The sequence below is a fragment of the Chiloscyllium plagiosum genome, chromosome 21 (assembly GCF_004010195.1).
Source record: "Chiloscyllium plagiosum isolate BGI_BamShark_2017 chromosome 21, ASM401019v2, whole genome shotgun sequence".
NCBI lineage: Eukaryota > Metazoa > Chordata > Chondrichthyes > Orectolobiformes > Hemiscylliidae > Chiloscyllium > Chiloscyllium plagiosum.
Genome location: NC_057730.1, coordinates 20844044 through 20870382, shown reverse-complemented (window position 1 = coordinate 20870382; position 26339 = coordinate 20844044). Strand labels below are relative to the sequence as shown.

Genomic DNA, 26339 nt, shown 5'->3' with positions numbered 1-26339 from the left:
CCTGCTAAGATTGGCTTTCCCAAAATGCAACACCTCGCATTTATCTGAATTAAACTCCATCTGCCAATTCTCAGCCCATTGGCCCATCTGGTCCAGATCCTGTTGTAATCTGAGGTAACCTTCTTCGCTGTCCACTACACCTCCAATTTTGGTGTCATCTCCAAACTTACTAACTGTACCTCTTATGCTCGCATCCAAAGATCAAACAAACAAACCTACATACCGTTCATTTTAGTATTATCCATGTGCCCATCCAAGAGTTGCTTAAATGTTCTAATGTATCTGACTCTACTACTATCGCTGGCAGTGCACGGTCTCCACGTACCCACCACCAAGTCCCTGACAAAAACTGAAATTGCTGAAAAAGCTCAGCAGGTCTGGCAGCAACTGTAGAAAGTAATAAGATTTAGCGTTTCGGGTCCAGTGACCCTTCCTAAGTCACCCAACGTGATATGCTAACGCCGACTTCTCTTCAGAGATGCTGCCAGATCTGCTTAGTTTTTCCAGCAATTTCTAATTTTGTCTCTGATTTACAGCATCCACAGTTCTTTCAGTGGTTTTCTTTTACCCCGAAGTCCCTTTTGTGTTGCAGCTTTCTGCAAATTTTCTCCATTTAAATAATTCTATTCTTTAGTTCTCTCTACCAAAATGAGCAATTTCACATTTTCCACATTATACTTCATTTTCCAACTTTTGTCCACTTACTTAACCCATATAGCAGAGAAAAGGCCCTTCGAGTCTGGACTGACAATAACTACAACTGGAAGTGTGCTAATCCCAATTTCCTGCACTTAGTTATACAGATGTACAGCACTGAAACAGACCATTTGACCCAACCCATCCATGCCAACCAGATATCCTAACCTAATCGAGTCCCACTTGGCCCACAGCCCTCTAAACCTTCAGTATTCATGTATTCATTCAGATACCTTTTAAATGTGGTACTTTTACAAGCCCCCACCACTTCCTCTGGCAGCTCATTCCACACACGCACCACCCTTTGCGTGAAAAAGTTGCCCCTTAGGTCTCTTTATCACCCTAAACCTATGCCCTCTAATTCTGGACTCTCTCACCCCAGGGAAAAGATCTTGTCCATTTACCCTATGCGTGCCCTTCGTGATTTTATAAACCTCGAAAAAAGGTCACCTCTCAGCCTCTGATGCTCCAGGGAAAACAGCCCCAGTCTATTTAGCCTCTCCTTATAGCTCAAATCCTCCAACCCTGGCAACATCCTTGTAAATCTTTTCTGAACCTTTTCAAGTTTCACAACATTCTTCCGATAGGAAGGAGACCAGAATTGCACGCAATATTCCAAAAGTGGCCTAACCAATGTCCTGTACACCTGCGACTCCACTTTCAAGGAACTATGAACCTACACTCCAAGGTCTCTTATTCAGCAACACTCCCCAGGACCTTACCGTTAAGTGTATAAGTGCTGCTCTGATTTGCCTTTCCAAAATGCAGCACCTCACATTTGTCTAAATTAAACTCCATCTGCCACTCCTCAGCCCATTGGCCCATTTGATCCAATTGTAATCTGAGGTAACCTTTTTTGCTGTCCACTACACCTCCAATTTTGGTGTCATCTGCAAACTTACTAACTCTACCTCCTATGTTCACATCCAAAACATTTATATAAATGACCCAGCACTGATTCTTGTGGCACACCTGTGGTCACAGGCCTCGAGTCTGAGAAACAACCCTCCTCCACCACTCTCTGTCTTCTACCTTCAAGGCAGTTCTGTATCCAAATGGCTAGTTCACACTGTATTCCATGGGATCTAATCTTGCTAACCAGTCTACCATGAGGAACCTTGTCAAATGCCTTACTGAATTCCATATAGATCACATCCATCACTCTGCCCTCATCAATACTCTTCGTTGCTGCTGGCAATGGAACTAGATTGGGTTGGGATATCTGATTGGCATGGATGAGTTGGATGAAGAGTCTGTTTCCGTGTTGTACATCTCTATGACTCTACCTTTTCAAAAAACTCAATCAAGTTTGTAAGACATGATTTCCCACGCACAAAGCCATGCTGACTATCCCTAATCAGTCCTTGCCTTTCCAAATACACGTCAATCTTGTTCCCCAGGATTCCCTCCAACAACTTGCCCACCACTAACATCAGGCTCACTGGTCTATAGTTCCCTGGTTTTCTTTACCACTTTTCTTAAATAATGGTACACATTAGCCAACCTCCAGTCTTCTGGCACCGCACCTATGACTATCAATGATCCAAATATCAGAACAAAGGGCCCAACAATCACTTCTCTAGCTTCCCACTGAGTTCCAGGGTACACCTGATCAGGTCCTGGAGATTTATCAACTTCTGTGAATTTTAAGACATCCACCACCTCCTCCTCTGTAATACGGACATTTTTCAAAATGTCACCATGTATTTCCCCACATTCTATATTTTCCATGTCCTTCTCCACAGTAAACACTGATGTAAAGTACACCTCCACATCTTACTCACCCTATCAATGCCTCTCATACTATTGTACATCTCAGCCTTCTCTGTTCTAAAGAAAAGAATCCAAGCCTATCTAGTCTCTCCTTATAGTTCAATACATGTCTCATACCCTTGAACGCTATGATATTTCCAGTGATCACTCAATTTCTTTTAAAGATTGTAAGGTTTCTAGCCTTTACTACCTTCTCAGGCCATGCATTTCAGATTCCCACCACCCTTTGAGTTAAAAAGTTTTTTCTCAAATGCCCTCTAAATATCCTCCCCCTTACCCTAAAACGATGCCCTCTCATGATTGATCCCTCAACCAAGCGGAATAGCTATTCCAACAATCCTGCACCATTAGCTGTCTAACTAAAGAGCAATGCTCCAAAAGTTTCTACTTCCAAATAAGGCTGTTGGACTATAACCTGGTGTTGTGTGATTTTTAAACTTTGTCCACCTCAGTCCAACAGCGGCATTTCCTTCAGCCTTCTCTGCTCTAAAGAAAATAATCCAAACCTATCTCGTCTCTCCCTGTATGTAGCTCAATTGTTCCATCCGAGGCAACATCCTGGGTGAACCTCCCTTTTACCCACTCTAGTGCAATTACATCCTTCCTGTAGTGAGATGAGCAGAACTGCAGCTGTAGCCTAACCAACACTCTTGTACAACTCTACCATCACTTCCTTGCTCTTATACTCTATGCCATGACTGTTGAAAACAAGTGTTCTCATATGCTTTCTTAACTATCCTGCTCATGTGCTCTGCCAACTTCAGGGGTCTGTGAATAATGACCCCAAAATCCCTCTGTTCCTCTGAGCTACGCAGCATACTGCCATTTATTATATAGGTCCTAATTTTGCTTCTTCCTTCAAAGTGCATCACCTTGAACTTATCAGGGTAAAATACTATCTATCACTGCTCTGCCAATCTGACCAACCTATCTACATCTTTCTACAGAACAATTAATCATCCGACCAATCTTGGCATCACCTGCAAACGTGCTTAACATTACCCCCCCACCAAACAATATACCAAACAATAAGGGTCCCAGTATTGATCTTTGTGGTGTACTGCTGGACACTAGCTTCCAGTCACTCGGACAGCCTTCTACCACTACCCTTTTTGCTCTATTACTAAGCCAGTTTCTGATCCATCTTGCCAAGTTTCCATGAATTCCATATGCTTGAACCTTTTCAGTGTCCCAAGTGGAACCTTGTCAAAACCTTTGCAAAAATCCAGAAAATCTACATCAATTGAACTTCCCTTATCCACACACTTGATTACATTTCCGAAAAACTCTAACAAATATGTTAGGCATGGCCTCCCTCTGTTTCCTGAAGAAGGGCTTATGCCCGAAATGTCGATTCTCCTGATCCTTGGATGCTGCCTGACCTGCTGCGCTTTTCCAGCGACACATTTTTCAGCTCTGATCTCCAGCATCTGCAGTCCTCACTTTCTCCCTCTGACAAAGCCATGCTGACTATCTCTAATTAACCCATGCTCTTCCAAGTGGATATTAATTCTCTCCTTCAGAATTTTCTCCAATGAACTTATTGCTCTTCTATTTGCTCCTAAAGGGTACATGTTGGACCTATACCCTCCCCAGCTCCTTTCTGAACACCACCTGTTGCTCTGCTGTAAACTTATCTGCAAAGTGTTGTTCCAAGTCAACTCTGGCTAGATCCTGCTTTACTTTAATAAAAATTGTCTATCCTTAATCCAAAGCCAATCTTTTGCAAGCTATTTTTCCTTGTCCAAAACAAATTTGAACCATACCACGTTGTGGTTGCTAATGTTCCACAACTGCCATATTGAATACTTGTCCGGCTTCATTCCCCGGAACCAGATCCAGCAGTGCACCATCCCTTGTTGGGCCTTCTACGTATTAATGCAAACAGCAACATTTCAATAAATCCACCCCCTCTAAATACTAAGACAATCCCAATTTATGTTGGGAAAGTTGAAATCCCCTATTATATTTACCTAATTATTACTGTTACAAACCTCTGTACTGTCTACATATATGCTCCTCTATTTCCCACTGACTTTTTAGGGCCTATAATACACTCCCAATAATGTGACTGCGCCCCGCACCCTCCTCTCTCCCCCCCCCACCAACTTAACATTCCTACATTCTACCACAAAGCCTTGTTTGAAGACCCTTCCAAGATATCATCAGTCCTTATTGCAGTAATTGACTCTTTAAATTACCAATGTAACTTACTTAATGCCTCTAAACTGCTTGTATCCCCTTTGCAAATTGCCTTTCCACTTTTTTTGTCTGCAAATTTGGTTACACTATATTCTGTAGAACAGAGAGCTGAAGTCCTTCAGCAGACTGAGAAGTGATATAAAAGTATGAGTCAATCCAGAGTCAGATCCAACAATATTTTATTACTTTATCTTTTGTTTATCTTTGCTTTTCCCAAAGTTAACCGACCAAAACTTTGTGCCTAAACTGCGTTTGGAGTTCCAATCAAAAACAAGGTTGAGTAGCCAAGTTTGATCCATGCAGATGACAGCAATGATCCAGAAATGCTCAGGACCTCCCAAAAGTTGAGACAGGAGGAAATTGGAGTTGGAAACAGTGCCCATTTGCTTTTAACAACTAGTATCTAACACATCCTCTCAGATTAACGTTGCTAGGATTGAGTCAAACTACATCCAGATTGTTTACAACTCATATTTCCCTAAAAGCTTTTAAAAGCTAAAATTGAATAAATCAGTTATGTGATCCAAAGCTTTAGATCATTCATACTTTTTCACAAACTGCAAAACAGCAATGGTCATATTTCACTTCCTACTGTTTTAGATTTAATAACCAACATAAGCAATATCTGTACACTCTTCCATTTTGTACTATACAGAGAATCAAAGGCAGATTTTCAATTATTTCTTTTGATTAATAATTGATAACATTTCCTAAATTATTCACTTAGTTCTTCAATTTTTATGGGAAACAGTAATAATATTACAGCATAACTGCTTTGATGTTTACTGTTCTTCTTCTAGGCATTCCCCCTGGATGCAGGATGACATGTTTCCAATCTGATTTGAATTATTATGAAATGGCTAAGTCCAATAAATGATCAGCAGACACTGCCACATGCTGTTAGGGGATTTTCGAAGGATTGGACAGATGGATTGGAATTTATTTTACTCCCTTCATGCCTCTGCACATTCCTGACAAAGTCTTTCATTGTGCTCAGTGTCTATCGAGCTCAAGGACAGAAATCGTAGGCTCTGGTGCTGCTGTTAGCCACAGGCTTCTCCCAGAACAGAAGCTCATCGCCAGTTCAAAGTACAGTGGCCCTGCCCTTGGCTCAAGCACTCAAGAATTGTGGGCCCCAGAGCCTCTCTCTATTTGGTCAGGCACAAACCAAGTTTCCCACAAGTTTAACCTTTTTACGAGTGCTCGGAATATATACCTAAAGTATTTTCTTGTACTCCTAAATGTCTCCTGTGACCAAACCTAATTAGAGCAGTTGCTTCCAAGTCTGGTATGAATACCATGTCCCTCTCAACAAAGATAGTTATGAGGGATTAGCAACTTGATGCTGGGCAAGCTTCTTTCGCAAACGATGTTGCTGTGGGACCTCCTTTCTTGGCATGGGGCTTAGAGGATCTTGCAAAGGTATCTCTGTTGAGCTTTTCCAGTACTTTGAAGGCACTGCTGCAGGACATTCAAGTCTCAGAAGTACATAGAAATGCAGAAATCACTGCTGTCTAGTAAACCGTTACATAAGTCTCAGGTTTGCGTTCCTGGTCCTCGAATATTCTTTACCTCAGTCAACAGAGCTGCCACACTGGAGCAATGATAAATTTGATCACCTTTATGTCTGCCTTTGTTGAGAGGAGACAGGTGGTCCACATTTTCTAGAATCTTGCTGTTGATTTCAATCAACAGTTGGGGGCAAACAGAGACATTTTGCTAAAACAGCTAGGCAGAAGAGGATTTTAATTTTGAGCGTTCACTGAAAGGCCCATGTTCTCCGACTTCAGATTAGAAGTCGATAATGGAACTAAATTTATGATTAAGTGCACTCAAGTGTCATCTTAGATGGTAATAGTTTTAGTTTTTGGATTAAAGGTTGCATAAGTTGAACAGTTCCTATTTGTTATGAAGTTTATCTTCATGTGGATAACCTGCTGGAGGAGAGATGCAGACTGCAATGTGGAGACTGGAAGAGAAAGACTGACACCACGACACAGCCTTGTTTGATTAAGGTCTGTCCTGTGACATGGTTTGTGGTGGTTGCAGTAAGCAAAAGATACTTATAAATTTTTCTAGGACAACCAGTTTGCGAAGAATGCTCCTGACAAAAGTTGAAAGGTTTTATGAGGTGAAATAAGATCTAACATGGTGTGCTCATCTTTTTTCTGCATGAGTTGCTAAAACATTGAAGATCATATCAATGGTAACTTTCATTGGGTGGAAGTTGCTGAGGTGGTTGAGAAAGATCATTGTAATGATCTTCCTCGTAGTAGATGGCAGAGAGACTCCCCTGCAGTTACAACATCAAACTTGTTGAACAGTCCCAGCATCCCCTAGATTTGGCATGCATTCTTCTTCCCAGAGAAAGATGCAAGCTTGTATCCATGCCCAGGCTGCATCTCTTCCATCTTTGAGAAATTCAGCAAGGATTCCATCAACTCCAGGACCTTAGTTGTTTTGAACTGTCAAATAGCGTTTTTCACTTCCATTCCAGATCAGGAAGTGTCAACACCAAGCCAAATGGGGTTTTTAGGAATGGATTGAAGACATTTGAATCAAAAACTGGGTGTCAGTTCAGCGGTTCGTCAAACTATCCCTCCAACAAATAATGACTGCCAATGTATCTTTGAAGAATTCTCTTTCATGTTTGGCTCTCAGCAGTATGGGCCTCAAGTGTTCAGATCTTGATTTTGGCAGTGGAAGAAACCAAGCATGTCATTGGTATCTGTACATTACTGGATCTCCAATACTTTTTCTTCCCATTATCTGTTCTTTATGTCATGAGTTGTATACCATTGTTCTTTGCTGCCTGTAGAACTGCTTCTTTTTTCTTTAACCATGATTGAATTTCCAGTCAATGAAAGCTCTGTGTTTTCTATCAATTAAGTCCTGAATCTCATGGATATTTTTGGCAAACCAGAAACTATGGTTCCTGGTAGAGAGGTGTTGTACTGGCAGACTTTAAGGCTGACCAGGAACCAAGGGCTTGTAGCTAGAGATTAGTAATGAGATGTTGAATCAGAATAGTTAACTTGATGGAATGTTTGAGACCTATGATGTCAATTTTCTTGGTGCACTGTCTCTGTTGCTTCCACTATTTTGGTGCCAGGCTGATGGAGATAGTAGATTGGATCAGGTGGTGACAAAACCCTCAGTCATCAGTACTGGTCATGCTGTGGATGTCATGGACACCAGTGTCCCTCAACATTTACTATGGCTGTTCACTTCTCTTGGTACACTGTGCAAATTATGTGTTAGCTATCCACTGCAACAGTCAACCCAACAACTATTAGCAAAGATGCACAGCTGACGAGATTTAAGCTATACACATCCATGGGTACAGGGAAGAGAATTGCAGGAAACTCTACCTATTCACACTGGAATTCTGACATTACAGAACAAGTAATTATAATTTCATCCTTACCATGTCATATTAGACTCCCACCCACACAAAAAAAATCACTGGCATGCAAATTAAAACATCAGCAGAGACTCAAGTGCTCTTAAGAAACACTAAATAGATACATGGATAATGCAGGTCACCTGTCCCTTTAAACTAGCGAATGAAGATCATTGCTATACAAACCAGGTCATCAGAAAGGAAATTGTTGACTAAAATACTCTTGTCTCTGAACCAAAAGGTTGTGGGTTCGAGACTCACTCTAGAGGTTCAGCCCATAATCCAGACTGACACTCCCAATATAGAAGAGAAGTGCTCTGTATGTTGTCTCAGATGAATGTAAACAAAAAAAAAACCACAGCAATATTTCAAAGAAAAATAGGGGAATTCTGCCCGGTGTCCTGAGCCAATATTTATCCCTCGATCAGTGTCATTAAAACAGATGGGTTTGTCTTTGGCCCATTACTAGTGTGTGATCATTCCCTGCAAAACCATGTTGGACCAATAATAATGACAACACTGCAGAAGTACTTCACTTGTTACAAAGCCATTAGGATATCACGCAATCACTAATGGCGGTATATCTTTATATTTCACCAGTAAAGTCTGAGTAAAATCAGCAATTTTATTCAGTCAACTTTCACAATAAAGCATTATTGCAATTTCTACTCTCCTACACTACACTCACTAAGATAATGCTACAGCTCTTTACAGGTTAAATTAACAGATCTGTGCCATCTATGTAGCAGTGAAATACTCTAGATATAACCAAAAATTCCACAATTAGAGGCCTTGGAAACAGGAAACCAACACATTGTTATTAATAGAAATCCCAGTCAGTCAAAACTTAAACTCAGTTTAACTGTAATTCTTTATACAATCAGACAGGATTCAAGTCACAATTGAAAACACTCATGGCAAAAATGCAAACCTCTTCTTTCAACAGTGTTGTGCTAATCTACAGTCACACAGCCTCAAGCAACAATGATACAGCAGAGGCAGTTTCTTGCTCCTCTATTGTGATCACAATTAGCTAGGCCCGATGGCTACCTGCTGACAGGGAGCATAATCATCAATGCTCCACTAATGTAGTTGGACGGCCAGTCAGCCCACCCAGGGACAGAAAAGGTTGCACAAAATTAATCTTTTCTGCATTTACTTTTGTATTTATTGACAAGGATCGAACTAAAAATGAGCAATTCCCATTTGCATTGGTACACGAGATTCTGACAAACAGATACACAGAGCTGAGATCCCCCAAGTTGAAGACGATCTATTGTGAGATATTTAGCCATATGCAGAAAATCTCTGCCAACACCACAGCCAAAATAAAAATACTGCCAATACACCTGGATATCCCACCATATCAGGCAACAGGACTTTGTGTGAGAACCTCTCTGGCTATGTCGACGGCATCTTGAAACCCATTGTACAGGGGACCCCCAGCTTCTGTCGAGGCACTGCAGACCTCTTATAGAGACTCAGCACCCGTGGAGCAGTCGAACCAGGAACAGTTATTGTCACAATCGACGTTTCAGCACTCTACACCAGCATTCCCCATGACGATGGCATTGCTGCAACAACATCAGCACTCAATACCAACAACTACCAATCTTCAGGCACCCCCCGCCAACTCATTTGCTTTATCCTCAACCACAACAGCTTCACCTTTGACAACCAGTTCTTCATCCAGACACACGAAACTGCCACGGGGGCCAAATTTGCACCCCAATATCCCAACACTTCCATGCACAAGTTCGAACAAGCCTTCTTTGTTACACAGGACCTCCGGCCAACACTATACACCAGATACATTGACAACACTTTTTTCCTCTGGACCCATAGCGAGGAGTTGCTGAAACAACTGCACAGTGAGATCAACAGATTTCATCCCACCATCAGACTTACCATGGACTACTCTTTAGATGCAGTCTCATTCTTGGACACATGCACCTACATAAAGGACAGGCACCTCAGTAGCTCACTCTACCTCAAGCCCGTGGATAACCTCACAATGCTGCACTTCTCTAGCTTCTACCCTTAACACAGTAAAATAACCATTCCCTACTGACAAACCCTGTGCAAACAAAGAATCTATTCAGATGAGGAGGAATGCGATGAACACCTGAAGGTGCTGAAGTATGCCCTCATAAGAACAGGATGTGATGCTCAACTTATTAATCACCAGTTCAGACATGCCACAGTGAGAAACTGTAATGATCTTCTCAAGAAACAGACACAGAATACAACCAAGAGGGTAGCCTATGTTGTCCATTACTCCCGGCAGTGGAGAAACTACATCATGTTCTTCAGAATCTGCAACACAATATCGATGTGGATGAGCACCTCGCCAAGACCTTCCCTATACTTCCACTTCTCACCTTTAAAAGGGTTGGAGGATTTGAGCTCTAGGGAAAGGCTGAACAGACTGGGGCTGTTTTCCCTGGAGCACGGAGGCTGAGGGGTGAGCGTATAGAGGTTTACAAAATTATGAGTGGCATGGATAGGGTAAATAGGCAAAGTCTTTTCCCTGGGGTCGGGGAGTCCAGAACTAGAGGGCATAGGTTTAGGGTGAGAGGGGAAAGATGTAAAAGAGACCTAAGGGGCAACTTTTTCACACAGAGGGTGGTACGTGTATGGAATGAGCTGCCAGAGGAAGTGGTGGAGGCTGGTACAATTGCGCATTTAAATGGCATTTGGATGGGTATATGAATAGGAAGGGTTTGGAGGGATATAGGACTAGATTGGGTTGGGATATCTGGTCGGCATGGACAGGTTGGACCGAAGGGTCTGTTTCCATGCTGTACATCTCTATGACTCTATAAGGGCCAAACTTTAAATAGATCATTGTTCATAGCAAACTGCCCAACCTTCAGGACAACATCAATCACAACACTTTAAAATCCTGTCATGGCAACCACTGCAAGACGTGTCAGAGTGTCAACACAGATACAACCATTACAGGTGGGGACAACATCCACCACGTGCGCGGCAGGTACTTGTGTGACACAGCCAACGCTGGCTCTGTCATACGCTGCAGGCAAGGATACCAAGAGGCAGGGTATATTGGAAAGACCAAGCAGACGCTATGACAACAGATGAATGGACACCATACAACAATCGCCAGACAGGGATGTTCCCTCCCAGTCGGGCAACACTTCAGCGGTCAAGGACATTCGGCCTCAGATCTTCAGGTAGCCGTCCAAAGCGGACTTCAGGATATGCCACAATGCAGAGTGGCTGAGCAGAGGTTGATAGCCAATAGGACAGCCTCAACTGGAATCTTGGGTTCATGTCAAACTACAGGTGACACACACACACGGTCACACAATCACACTCATCAAGACCCTGACTCATACACACTCTCACGGGCATATACTCTGTCACACTCGCGTGCGCACGCACACACACACAAACTCACTCTCGCTCACACACACGTATCTGCAAATGCAAATTTGCCTGATAGATTCTATTTTGTTCAAAAAGCACACAATCTATAGTAGTCAGTCATATGACATTTTATAAATTCCTACATTGGAAATAGAAGCAGAATGACTCAAAGTTGGGATACAGAAGACTCTAACCTCACACTTATAATGCATTGTCTGAGCTGAATTGTCACTTTTGTTTTCCATAAAGCCTTAAATTAGCTCAGGACTGTGACTTTAAAGTAGTTCTGGGATTTACATATTAAAATCACTCAAAACCTGCATCCCTATTCCAAGTAATTAAAGACTTCACAGCAATCTAGGTATGTTCAATACTTCGCATCAGTTGTATGAAACTTTGAATGTTTACAATAAATTCTGTATCCTATGATCCTGCTCCACGGTTACCTGACAAAGGAGCAGTGGTCCAAAAGCTTCTACTTCCAAATAAACCTGTTGGACTATAACCTGGTGTTCTGTGATTCTTAAACTTTGTCCAGATTGCCAGGACAAACAGTCAAGTGACAACTTCTAAGCAAATCCAGAGAGTGGTACAGCAGCAATCCAAGTCATGGGCAATGCATCAACCCTAACACGAGGCAGGAAAGGAACTTCAGCATAAAATCTCACATTTGATTAAATATTGTCACAGCAGGCTGTAAAGTCAATTCTGAATTTTAGGAGTCGTTAGCAAGTATCATCTGTAGACAGAGAGGAGGCTGGAAGAACACAACAAGCCAGGCAGCAGCATGAGGTGGAGAAGTCGACGTTTCGGTATAACCTTTCTTCAGGACTGGAGGTGGGTGTAGGGGGAGCTGCAGGTAAAGGGGATGGTGGGGTCAGGGTAGTGAAATGGGAATAAGTGAAAACATGCAGAGGGTGCAACCTGGTTGGGTCAATGGGAGGAATAAATCCGGGAAATGGCTGGGTGGGGTGGCAGGGAGGGCAAGAGCCTGGAAAGGGAGGTTGAGTCCTCCTGGCTGTGGGCTGCCCAGGCAGAGGTGCTGTTCCTCCACTTTGTGGTTGGGTTCGTTGTGACAATGGAGGAGGCCACGGATGGTCATGTTGGAAAGGGAATGGGGAAGGGGAATTGAAATGGGCGATGACTGGGAGGTCCGGTTGGCCTCTGCGGGCCCAGCTGAGATGAACCGTTCCCTAAGCTTACGTTCGGTCTAACCGATGTAGAGAAGACCACATCAAGAGTAGGTGAACCTCTGTCTCATTTCCTCATTGGAAGGACTGTTTGGGGCCCTGGATGGGGGTGAGGAGGTGGTGTACCAGCAGCTTTTGCATGTTTTCTGGTTGCAGGGGAAGGTACCTGGGGGTTGGTGGGAAGAGTGGTGCAAACCAAGGACTGTTGAAGGGAAAGGTCCATGCAGAAGGAAGAGAGGGGTGCTTTAGTGGGTGGGGGGGGGGGGAGAGAAAGAGATGTTCGCAGTGGTGGGATCTAGTTGGAGTTGATGGAAGTGCTTAAGGATGATGCATTGGATGCGGAGACTGATAGGGTGGTAGGTGACGACAAGGGAGACTCTGTCTTTGTTGCGTTTGGAAGGGGGAGGGTTTAGAGCAGAGGAGCAGGGAATGGAGGCAGTGCAGTGATGGGCTGTTTAGATGACAGAGGTAGTATCCTCTGCCTGTCTTCACCTATCACCATTTCATCACGCTGCCCGCACCATCTCCTTTATCTGCAGCTCTCTTTACACCTTTGAGTTACACCCAAAATGTCAACTGCTCCATCTCCTGATGCTGCCCAGCTTGCTGTGTTCTTCCAGCCTCCTGCCTGTCTACTTTGGATTCCAGCATCTGCAGTTGTTTTGTCTCTAGGAAGTATCCTCTAGCAGCTGAGGAGTTGAGATAATGAAATTATTTATGAGCAGGCTTCTTCTGCCTCACATAACGCAGAGGAAATAAGTCAACGTGGTGCGGTCAGAATTTATTTTGACTGAGTAACAAAAGGAAAAAGAATTGATAAATTATTACAGAATGAGGCAGAAACCCTCATCATATTTACCAGATCTCATGTACAACTGCCTTTTACTTCTACATATTCTTCCCTTATTTGAAGAGTTAACTAATGGTATAGTGTTTTTGACATCATATTATTTCAGTCTCTTCAGAACATTTACCATGTTCCTATTCTAGTGACATTCTATCACACTTCTTAATCTGGTCATATGAATAAACTCTATTCACTACAACGAAGATACTGTGTTCATAGGAATAGTTACAGGCAAGTGGTCTTTAGATTTTCTCCACTGTAGTTCTGCTGGCACCTTCCGTCTGAAGATCCAGAGCAGGAACCAGCATTGCATGCACCAGGAAAACGCAACAGTTTAACTTTTAGACGTGCATTACTCTATAGCTGGTTTTGACACTAAAAAGCACGTAATAGCAGTTCCATTTCATTCCTACTCTGTATCCCCTCTCGTGACATTTACTAGTAATGTGGAAGGGGCAGCTTTTTGTAATATTTACATGTTATGGGTTTGTTAATTAATCCGAAGTCGAGACCAAGGTTAACACAGATTGATGAGATTCAAGCTAAATTGGCGAATTAGATGAACAATAGAAACTACTTTTGGATCTTACTTGGATATGGAAATGTGTTCTTGTAATCAAAATAGCAATGAGAATTTAAGAAATGGGGCGAGATATCAAGAGGATGGAGAAATACAGGACAGAAGGGATAGAGAAAGAAAAAGATGAGAGAATAAAAGAGAGATGAAGAAAGATTAGAGATCTGTTTCTTAAAAGCACTGATTAACTGACTAAACAGCAATGCTTCCTGATGCCTGGAAGTCTTTTTTTAAGACAATTTGTGCCCCACTGCAATGATATATCAGTCATTGGTCTGCTGTCCATATGCCTCCAGCCTTAACTTAAAAGCCAAAGGCCATCAGTACTATTCAGTAGATTTGAAGTAATGAGAATACCCTTGAGTCTAGTGAGCCATTATTTTCATTCAGCGGTTTCCTACAAGCAAATGCTAATTAATACAAAGGTACTGTAAAAATTAACCTGGGCTTTCAGCAAATGCTCCTTTTTCTTCATAAAAGAATGGCAGTAGGCACAGCCATTAGCATGTCGTGCAGAATGCAGACACTGGGTCACAAAAAGGATTAAGATGCTGTGCATTGGCAAGATTGTTTCTTCCTCGCAGTAACGAATGTTTGGGTATTACTGTCTAACCCGGTGTGTGTTGCAAAAGGTTGTTTGTCCCAAGGACTGTTCTGCCTGACTAATTCCTGCTCAGGAAATCAATACACAGATATGATGCAACACAACCTTAATGCACAAAAGGTCAAATGACAACCTGATATGATCAAAACCTGCCTCTGTTTCTTCAGCTTCAAGTATAACTGTGTTACTGTTTATCATATGCTTCCATCACGGACGAAGTTTGATCCAGCTCCTCACTGCATTCAGGAAACAAACAGCACCAATTAAAAACTGCTGGAAAGCTTTGTGTCTTAGAATCCGACAGAATGCATAAACATTGCGTTAGGATGCAAACTAATGTCAGACAAATGCTTAGCACACTTCCAGTAAAAACCTTAAGAGCAAGTAATGCAGAAAATTGATGACGACAACAGATAGTTAGCTACATGTAGTTCTATATACATAACCGTATATTTTTGCTAAATGGGCCCTCTAACAGCACTGAAAGGTGGTGGATGAGGGGGTCTAAGCCCCTCTTACAGTGCATCACCAGTTCAACTGAAGAATTGCTAGAAACGTTACAGGCATTATTTTGTATTAAGTCAGCTATACAGTTTAACCTGGATCATCAGAGATCATATCAGAAACCACACTATGTTCAATAAAGCTCTGTTTAATAATGCATTAATTTTCCTCCCACCCTGAGGATAGCTACATTACAGTGGATCACTTCTCTAAATCAAGCATCATAACCACCTCCCTCTCCGCCATATACATAGCTAGATTCCCATTAATTACATTTAAATTATTCACTTCAACCACTCTTTGCACAGCAAGTTCCAACATCTCACCATTCTAAAGCTTCTTCTTCTAAATCCGCTATTGGATTTCCTGATGACTGCAAGTATTAATTGCCTCTCATTAAATCCCTCCCAAAAGGCAACATGTCCACTTTATCAAAACCTTTCATAACATTAATCACCTGTGCTAGACCACCTCTCGGTCTTCCTTTTCCAAGAGAAGAGAGCTGGCCTGTCAGTCTTTACCTGATATACATCCTCTCCAGTGCCTCCATATCCTCTTTATTACATGGTGACCAGAACTGCACATGATCTTCTAAATGTGATTCAATCAAGATTAAATACAAAATTGAAAACAAGTATACTGTAACTCACTGCCATCCAACCTATGTATCACTAAATTTACAATTTTCCTGCTTTATAAAAGTCAACATCTAATTCACAAAGCATTTATGCAACTTAACTCTTCTAAGAGAGTCTAGAAAACACATGATCTTTAAATGCCCACTTTGTGACAGAGCTTTAAAATACAGCATTTCACTGAGAAATAAAACTGCTTTGTTCACTATATAAAAACATTCCAATAACTAGTTTACTCTTGTGTAATATTCAGTTTCAGTTACCAGCCATCAATAGATACCAAAAAAGCCGAGATTTTGCCTGTCAAATATCTCCATCACCTCCCAAGCAAGTATGCTGGTGTGATGGCTAACCCCGTGTGGAAAAAGAATTTTTGAAAAATAAAATATCAAAATAAACTAAATACAAAGTTGCATTGTGGATTATATTTGTAGTTACAGCTTCAGATCAGAGAGCAGAAAAATCTGAGGAACACAGGCTAGATGTCAAAACAAAATGCATGATGTTAGTGAGTGAAGCCTTAGAAGAGTATAAAGGAAGTAGGAGTATACTTAAGAGGGAAATCAGGAGGGCAAAAAGAGGACATGAGATAGCTTTGGCAAATAGAATTAAGGAGAATCCAAAGGGTTTTTACAAATACATTAAGGACAAAAGGGTAACTAGGGAGAGAATATGGCCCCTCAAAGATCAATAAGACGGTCTTTGTGTGGACCTGTAGAAAATGGGGGAGATACTAAATGAGTATTTGGCATCAGTATTTACTGTGGAAAAGGATATGGAAGATATAGACTGTAAGGAAATAGATGGTGACATCTAGCAAAATGTCCAGATTACAGAGGAGGAAGTGCTGGATGTCTTGAAACGGGTAAAGGTGGATAAATCCCCAGGACCTGATCAGGTGTACCCTGAGAACTCGGTGAGAAGGTAGAGAAGTGATTGCTGGGCCTCTTGCTGAGATATTTGTATCATCGATACCGGAAGACTGGAGGTTGGCAAACATGGTGTCACTGTTTAAGAAGGGCGGTAAGGACAAGTCAGGGAACTATAGCCTGACCTTGGTGGTGGGCAAGTTGCTGAAGGGAATCCTAAGGGACAGGATGTACATGTATTTGGAAAGGCAAGGACTGATTAGGGACAGTCAACATGGCTTTGTGCGTGGGAAATCATGTCTCATAAACTTGATTGAGTTTCCTGAAGAAGTAACAAAGAGGATTGATGATTTGCAGTAACACACTCCTATTCCTCACCATTAACCAGATCCACAGCAATTCTTAACCGAAGAACTATGACATATCCAGATTTGAAGCATGCAAGTAACTCAACGTCCCTCTGATACCACTGTTTCCTCTTCAGATTTCAATGCAACAACACTGAGCTGAAGTTTGAGATGCACACATTGTCGTTTGGGATCGCAGTGCTCTCCACAAACTCCCTCAATGCTTGTATTGTCATCCCTATCCCTAAATCTTTATTTATTTAATTATTTACCTTATATATATTTTTAAAATTAATTCTTTTTACCAAGTTCCTGATAAGTAAATTAACTTAAATATTTATATGCAATACGAACCATTTGTGGTGTTGGAGGCAAGAAGCAGCACCTTCTTCAGCCTTTGCACCAAATTCTCAATATTTAACAACATTTGTGATGCTCTCTGGGTCTGCCCATTGACAACTGCACCCATTCCATCCACTTGCTCAACACCGCGCTGGGAAGGTATTGCTGGCACACATGCCTGAGTATCAAGAAACTGTGCAATTGGCAGTCAACATGAAGTCAGGGGCTTAATTTATTCCCCTAATATACCACAGATCAACACTGGGCAATGTGTGGATGCAACATAAAATCTCCTTCAAAGAAAGTTCATTCTATTTTCCACCCATCCTATGAATGAATAGCCGACAAAAAAAGTTCAAACATAATTAAATGCTCATTGCAAAATTAATGCTGACAATTTTCTAACACCTTAACAGGCTTAATATCATATTCATGTTGAATTTACAACTGACCAAATTTGGAAGAAAAAACTGCAGATGCTGTAAATCAGAAAGAAAAACAGAAATTGCTGAAAAAGCTCAACAGGTCTGGCAGCATCTGTGGCGAGAAGTCAGAATTAATATTTCGGGTTCAGTTCGGAATAAGGGTCACTGGACCTGAAACATTAACTCTGATTTCTCTCCATTGTTGCGGCCAAATATGGAAGAATGCTTGGACAAAGGATTAACTTGACAAGTTACCACATTGTGAAAAAAAAGGAAGCAAGATTAAAAACATCTCAGATTATGCAGGCAGAATAGATTTTAAAAACTCAAAAGAACTTCAATCTTGACTGATGGTGATGGAAAACTATTCACAATAAGGAAAAGACACATAATTACAAAGAATGACCTGATCAATTGCGGATTCAGATTGAACATCAAGAGCTACAATTTCACCGTCAGAAAGCCTTGACATCATTGCACAAAACAAAGACTGTTTTCTACTGGTTTCTCGATCTGTCCAGGCCAATGTATGAACATTTGCATCTCCACCTCAAACATGAGGAATATCATGGTTTTGCAATTTATGGATTAACTGGTACCAAGGAGACAAAGAACATAGATTTTCCTTTATTCGTTCACAGGATGAGGACGAAGCTGGCGAGGCAACATTTATTGTCCATTCTTAATGGCCTAGAGGGCAGATAAGAATCAGAGTTGGAGTCAAATATAGGCCAGATCAAGTAAGGATAGCAGCTTCCTTCCCTAAAAGAACATTAGTGAACTATTGACAATGGATTTATGATCGTCATTAGATTCTTAATTCCAGGTATTTTGTTGAATTCAAATTCTTCCATCTGCTGTGGTGGGGTTCAAACCTGGGCCCCCAGAATGTTATCTGGATCTCTGGATTAACAGTCCAGCGATAATAGCACTAGGCCATCTCCTCCCCTAAGTCAGAGTCTAACTGATTCTCAATTGCACCTTTATTTTCACCATTGATATTTGATTCTGGAAAGTAAAAAGGGTATTTAAACTTTTGAAAACATAGTAGGTCATTTGTCTTCCTAAGTCCATATTAGAATTCACTCAGACCTTGAAATCATACAATGAACATTAGTGGCTGAGATCACACTACATTTATGTCACAATGATCTGCCTTGCTTTACATGAGGCATCAGCCCAGTTAAAATGTATAAAATTCATATCCTAATATTTGCACAGTTTCAACACGGTGATTAATAATCACCGAGAATCATCAGAACACCACCCATGATCAACAGGCTGCAGTCAGGAGAGATAATGATCCTGTCAATGACTCAATTGGTAAAGGCATTACCCAGTATGTCATGGATCCATAAAGATGATGCATGTCAACAGAATCAATAGTGGAAGGAGAATTATTAATAGCTTTTATAAATATTTGAGAATGACTTAGACAAATGTAGGGAAAGGTTAACATAATGTGGATCATATGGAGAGGCAGACACACTGGCCAGGTGGTCTCTTTCTGAGTTGAAAGATTCTGAAACTATGTCATTAGTTTGATGTTCAATCTGGCCAAACACATGACAAAAACAAAAAAAGTTTTAGATAATATTTCTATGCTATGTATCTTTTTATTTAAAACGTATGGAAGCCAGAGCTCTGGAATATCGAATTACAATGTATAAAACAGAAACCAGGCTACTGCAAGAATTTCTTCTTGTGAAAAGAAAGAGGACAAATACATTCTTGGCAATTGCCTGTTGAACTGATTTCTGTTTTGTCTGTGTACATGAGCAATGAGGTAAATCTTCAGATCCTGTGTAAAAGGAGGTTCTCAGTTCAAAGGTTGAGTGAAAATGGCTGAAGAGCAATCCAGCAGTAGTCTTTAAAATGATTAATGCAAGATCTAAAAACTATCAGCTTCGCTTAAGTTCTCATACAAGCAGGGAATGCTAGAAGTATCACCAGCACTTTACCAACTCCACAATAAGAGTATGACAACCAGTCTTTGTGGTCTTTCAATTTTCAGCAGAAGGACTCTGTACATTGCTTTTTTTTAAAAAGTGAGTGATCAGAAACATCCAAGAACAAGTTTACTTATTCCTACTCCATGCTTTCCATTAAATGTTATCGCAGAACCCCAGTTCCAATTCATGTATGATGTCGATGCTTTGGTTATTATTCGGTAACAATACTTGAATACTTACCTTCCTGTGTGAAAGACACCAGTCGTACCTACAGGGACAAGAAGTCGTTCTTTAGAACTGTAATGGAACGTCCCTGTCTCTGCATACCTGAAAGAGTAAAAAAAAAATTTCAATTCCATTGATTATCTTTCTCATTTTATCCCCCATCTAACAGTAAACACTTACTAACAAAGAAGTTTGATAAAAAGAACAATGATCTTATTAGAACTTCATTAAAACATAAGCCAATTGATTATGCTGATTCGCTAAACGGAGGGAAGAAAAAGTAGGTAGCCAGTACTTCGGTTCAAGTTACAATTCAAAGAAATTAACCCATACAAAGTTCAACTAAACAGTATTCTTTGCATACTCAGTTTAAGATAAACTTCATAATTGAGATTCAACTTTTGCTCTTGCCCATCCAAGAATCCAATTTGCTCTCAATTTTTCTGGCTCAATAAAGCATGGCCATTATCACTTCACTGCAAAATTCAAATTGGCTGTTGTATCTCATTCAATCAGAATCAATAGTCCTTGTCAAAAGGGAGACTTTCACAAAATAATTTCAGATGACAAAACTGTTGCAGTTAAACTGCCTCAGGGATAGAGTGTTATAACTATACTTACACACATCTATATTTAATGATCCAGTTTAGGTGCATTAAAGAAACAATATGGTACACATTTCAGAAAGGAAAACTAAAGTGATCATTGCTAAAATAATGTCAATAGCCTAAGATCTGTCCGCAAACAGCAATTCAATTTCTGAGAGTCAAGCCTAAGTAATGCACCTGTGTTTTGTGTCACTGGTAGCTTTTATCTATGTTGACCCCTCCAATTTTCTTTTTCTGATTATTTTGCTAGGTTATATTTCTATAAAAACTTCCATATGAAAAAAAAGGATTCAAAATCTCCTAACTTCAGGGAGTAACTCTGGGTAGGGTGGCCACAGTCAGTGTACAGAAAAAATATAAAAGCTTCCATAGTCCCAGAGGACCATGGGGTTCATTCTCATTAGAGTGGTTGGAGAGTTTAACCTGAAGGTCACCATGCCTTAGATGAGGAGCAAGATTAAGAAGGCAGGACCTTCATGATGTCCTCAACTGGCGTGGGAATTAAACCCATATTGTTGGCAACACGCTGCATCACAAACCAACCGTCCAGCCAACTGAGCTAATTGTTATGCAGTGTAGCCCTTTATTCCCTGATCAAAACTGTTCCCCCTTGCCCCCATCTGATCAGATTATCACAATTCCCTTCTCATTTTAGACTTTTATTTCTCCATTTTATAATTTATTCCTAAAATCTGCAATGCTGGAAATTTTTTCTCTCTATTTTTCCAAAAACTGTAACTGAAAAAGCTGTACCTAGGGGCCTTTGTACCTATGATGGCACTGTAAGCAGCGACTTGTATACTTTTCACTATACTCACTTGAGTACATATGACAATAAAGCTAATTCTAATTCCTGTCTATATTTGGTTTTCCCATTCTCTAATTCAGTATGTAAGGGCTCATCATCACAGTGGGCCTGGAGTAGTAAGAAAAGATTAGTATTATGTGACACCTTCAATGCACAGGTAGTTCTCCTATAATGCTGCAGTTGCGTTGCAGCGAAACCTTGCTTAATAGAAAATTGCTTAGCAGAAATAATGGGGCCTATGGGAAAAATGGGGTTGAGGCAGACCAGCAAAAAAAAACCTCACGATCGCTCAAAAACCACTCAAAAGCCTAACACAAAATATAGCACAGCCTGAATGAAGGTTTAAATCACATTTATTAACAAAAGTAAATTTAACACATTACATTGAAAAAATAGGTTTTTTTTTCAGACGGTCATCACCATCACCACCTTCAGATGCAGTTGTGGTTGCAGAAATGGATGTCTGTGGTTGATTAACTTCTGACTGTTTCTTGGGGGTTGGTTTAGATTGTGTGATATGCAGGTACAAGAACAAATTAGAAAGGCAAATGGTTTGTACAAGGATAATGCAGTCCTGCAGGAATTTTACAGGGCTTATACAGGAATTATAGAAGAATATTCTGTCTCAAAGAGATAGCAATGAACATTCATTAGTTTAATTTTTGAGATGAAGCTGCTGAATGTATAGGACTATACCTGTCACATGCTCTGATGACAGTTGACATCAGCGCATGCGCAGAACAAAGGATGTGACCTAATCTCCACTGGAATCGTGCTATTGCAAACAAAGGTAGGCTGTCACAAAAATACCATTCTAATTCTTCAGTGACATTGCAGCCAAATCACATTGTCGAAACACGCTTTATACGAGAACAACTTGTAATAAAACATTCCATTAGTTATCAAACAAGATTTATCATGGAGTTAAATAAGGAGATAACTGGGTAGATGATCAAAGATAAGATCTAAGGAGATGCCTTAAATGAGGGACAGAGTGAGACCAGAGCGCATCTGTGAAGAATCGTGTTATTCCAGTCAAATAAAAACCAAAAGAACTGCGAATGCTGGAAACCAGAAGCACGAACAAGTGTTGCTGGGGGCTCAGCAGATCTAGTGATATTTGTGAAAAAAAAGTTAACGTTTCGGATCTGGTGACCTTTCCACTGGATTTTCTTCACAAAAGCTGCCTGACCTGCTGGGCTTTTCCAGCAGCTTGTCTTTGTTCCATGTTATTCCAGTCATTTGGTTTGTCTCCAGCACCACCTTATTTTTAATTTTTTGTAATTATCTCTCTGCCTCATTTATTTGGATTATAGGTCATCCCTTCAGTTGTTATTCAGCTGTTGGTATTTTACCCAAACCATATAACACTCTTGGTCACCTACAGTGATGTATTATTTCACACTCCACTCACTATCTGTATGATCTTTTGATCTCTCTGCCCATAAATTCTGTGTGCTTCGTTCTCATTCCACCTAATGAAGGGGCTACACTCTAAGTTTGTGATTTCAAATAAACCTGTTGACTTTTTTTGAGAAGATTTGTAGCTCGGGTTGAGGTCCTGGATTTAGGTTTGCTCGCTGAGCTGGAAAGTTCATTTCCAGATGTTCCAGACGTCACCTCAACATCTACAAACAAAGCTGCATCAGAACATTATTCCAAAGAGCCACCCCACACTGCAGCACAGAGAAAAATCACCTATACAGTGTATTCAAAAAGAACAAATACCCAATGAACACAGTCTGCAGATTTCTCAGCAACAAGCAGACAAAACATGTCCAGAAACCCTAGCCACTCTCCCCTACATCAAAGACATCTCGGAAATGACTGCCAGACTACTCAGACCCCTTGGCATCATAGTAGCCCACAAACCCACCAACACACTAAAACAGCAGCTAATGAACTTGAAAGACCCTACACAGACAACAAGCAAAACTAATGTTATTTACAAAATATCGTGCAAGGACTGTAACAAACACTACATTGGACAAACAGGCGGAAAACTAGCCATCAGGATACATGAACCCCAACTAACCACAAAACGACATGACCCTCTCTCATTACTGTCCTTACACACAGATGAGGAAGGACACCACTTCGACTGGGACAACACATCCATTCTAAGACAAGCCAAACAGAAACATGCATGAGAATTCCTAGAAGCATGGCATTCCATCCGGAACTCTATCAACAAACACATTGAGTTAGACCCCATCTACCACACCCTGAGAAAAAAGAACAGGTAATGACATCACCGCAGGAAATGACATCACCTACCCAAAGAAACCCAAACATATAAATAGAAAGCAGGAATTATCAACAGAGCTTTGCCCAGAGGCCCACTGAAGATATTACCTAGGAGGGTGACGAAATGTCTGGAAATGAACCTTCCAGCTCAGCGAGCAAACCTAAATACAGAACCCGTTGGACTATAACTTAGTGTTGTGATTTCTGACTTTGTCCACCCCAGTCTAACACTGGCATTTCCATATCACAACACTCAAGGCTATAGGGCTGTATGAAAAAGTGTTGTATTATTGTGAACTATTGTAGGGTGTGGCATGGTTTTGGTGGTACAGACCTGACAGGAAAGGCCTCTTCTGTGCAGTATGATTCTAAATAGTAAAATTGAAGCTTTTAACAGAGCAAAAGTAGTGCAAATCTGAAGCACATTGCCAAAACAGGCATTAACGTTGAGGGGAGCTCTTCAGGGGTGGCAGCACTTTCTGCTTGGGTAGGAGTCATTAAAAATCACTGGTTAACTCTTTCTTTCTTTCCAGATGCTTCTAATCTTCTGAGTATTTCCAGCATTTCATCTGTTAAATAATCCATCCGCAGTATTCTTTTTATGTATTGTAACATGGCCCTGTTTAAAGCACAAATAGTTAAAACGTTGTTTTATAGAAGAATAATAGAGCAGGACACATTGTGCAAGGCCATTCCAGTGTGTGTTTTTTAAATGCTTTGAATAATATAAACAACACTTGTCTACTTAAACAAATATAAACAGCTAAATCTTACATAGCCAGTGATTACCTTTTTTTTTTATAAAGATATTAATTTAAAGTGGACATTTAATGCAATACTGCAAAATCACCAGAAGTCAAAGGAGAGAAATCAATGAGGCAAAGGACAGCAAGTCAAATTTTTTTCAGTAAAAGCTGGCAGAAGAGTTGGGCTCTCCTTGCAATTCCTGCCATTCTCTTTCCGGACAAGAAACAAACTCCAATCAGGAACCACCACATTAGCTACACCCACACATTTAAAAAAAATAAGTTAACAGAGGCATACTGCCAGGCATTTGCTTGCACATATTCAAACTAACCTTGTGCATGGTGTATTGTCTATTGGACATTTTCAATGAGTTGCTTCCAAGATCATTAAGGAAATGAAAGAAAGTGGGGATTTGGAGACTATATTCTCTTCTTGACCCCAGAAAAGGTATTTATAATCGATCCTTGCTCACACTGAGGTGGTAGTATCAGGTGAGCCTTCTGCTGAGACACATAGTTTTGACTAGGTAAAGTCACAGATTTCCTTCCTGTACGTTTCTCATGCAAGTTTTCCGAGCTCATTTTCTCACATTATATTACCAAACTCACCTCTTTAAAACCCTAACCTGCCCCTATGGCGTCTCTCGTGTCTAATTTCCATTTTCTCTTACCACAGACCACTTCAGAACAACTCACCACCCAGCAGATAGCCTGGAATACTTTGCACAAATATCTTCAAAAGCATGCTGTCAGTCCAGAGCTGCCTCGTTATTCACTGATATTCGCTCTGGATTGGCAAAGAGAAATTGGCACCCATGATACCATAACATGCCAGCTTAGTTCCATGTTGGCACTCAGGTTGAAGCAATCTCAGCCATCTGAAGGAATGCCCAGAAATGCATGAAGGTAGTCAAAGTCCTTCTCCAAACCACAAATGCCACCACGTTCTCTCCAATACTTCAAACTCACTCTGCTACTATATCCATCTCTCATCAAAACTCACGCTCTTCCATTCCAACGGCTGCATATAACACAATTCCTCAATTGCTGTCAACCACCCCAACCTGGACACCTCTTATCCTGAATGTCCTTTGTCTACTCAATCACTTGGGAGTTACCCACCTGCACCAAAATAAATAGTTGCCCCATCTACTTTCATCTTCTCTAGCATTTGCCTAATTCTCATTTTATGAGGAAAACAACCCTCGATAAAGCAAAAACAGTCAAGACCAATGGTATGCTGCCACAATTCAGCTTGCCACCCCTTATGAGGAGAGGATCTTGACTCTGATTGCCCTGAGGAAGGCTTAGTCTGTTACTGGAGGCTATTTTTGCTTTACTTGGCCTTGAGCCCCTGATCAAAGGCTGTCAACCTTTACTTGACCAAGACCTGCTGATATCTAAGCCAAGCTTCCTTATTTTGTCTCTGCACTAAATGGTGCTGCAAGGCAGTAGTCAGGTGAGCCTGGTATTTTTGGCTGAGGGAACAAAACACAAACCACAAATAAAGGCAATCCAAAACAGGTATGGTGTGAGCACTTTAGGAGGCTCAGACTAAGTATGCATTGTGACAATGAGGGAGTAGCCAAGGGATGGAGCCTGCTGCAGTCCATAAATTGGGCGTTTTCCCCTGTAACTGCATAACAATGATAGTTTTTTTTAAATTTCAAAAATATACTTTATTCATATATATTTAATCTATACAATTGGACATGTCATCATTCTGTAAACATTCCATTTCTTTGTGTATCGAAACAGGGTAATCATTCCTATTCACAGGTTGGTGCGATTACATTGAGCTGAGACGCCAGCGGAGCCCAAATGACTGCGTGGGCCCCCTGTTCTTCTTAGGCAGGCAGATGTTAGACGGTGGTCTTCCCCCACCGCGCCTTGGCGGCAGCTGCCCCAAGCTTCAGCGCGTCCCTCAACACATAGTCCTGGACCTTGGA

The 26339-nt window shown here is 41.0% G+C and overlaps 1 protein-coding gene across 6 annotated transcripts in view; it reads right to left on the bottom strand.

Annotated features, from left to right (window-relative positions):
• The window catches only part of capn15 (calpain 15), a 305948-nt gene that overhangs the window by 222223 nt on the left and 57386 nt on the right, over positions 1–26339 (bottom strand). For 5 of the 6 annotated variants that reach the window (XR_006314778.1, XM_043711451.1, XM_043711453.1 and 2 more), the window contains one exon: positions 19997–20083. The exons of the other annotated variant lie outside the window; for it this stretch is intronic. Coding sequence is in view for 1 of the 5 variants with exons in the window: in XM_043711448.1 (XP_043567383.1) it covers positions 19997–20083 (87 nt within the window). In the remaining 4 variants the exon portion in view is untranslated. The remainder of the gene's footprint in view (positions 1–19996; positions 20084–26339) is intronic. 6 annotated transcript variants of the gene reach the window in all.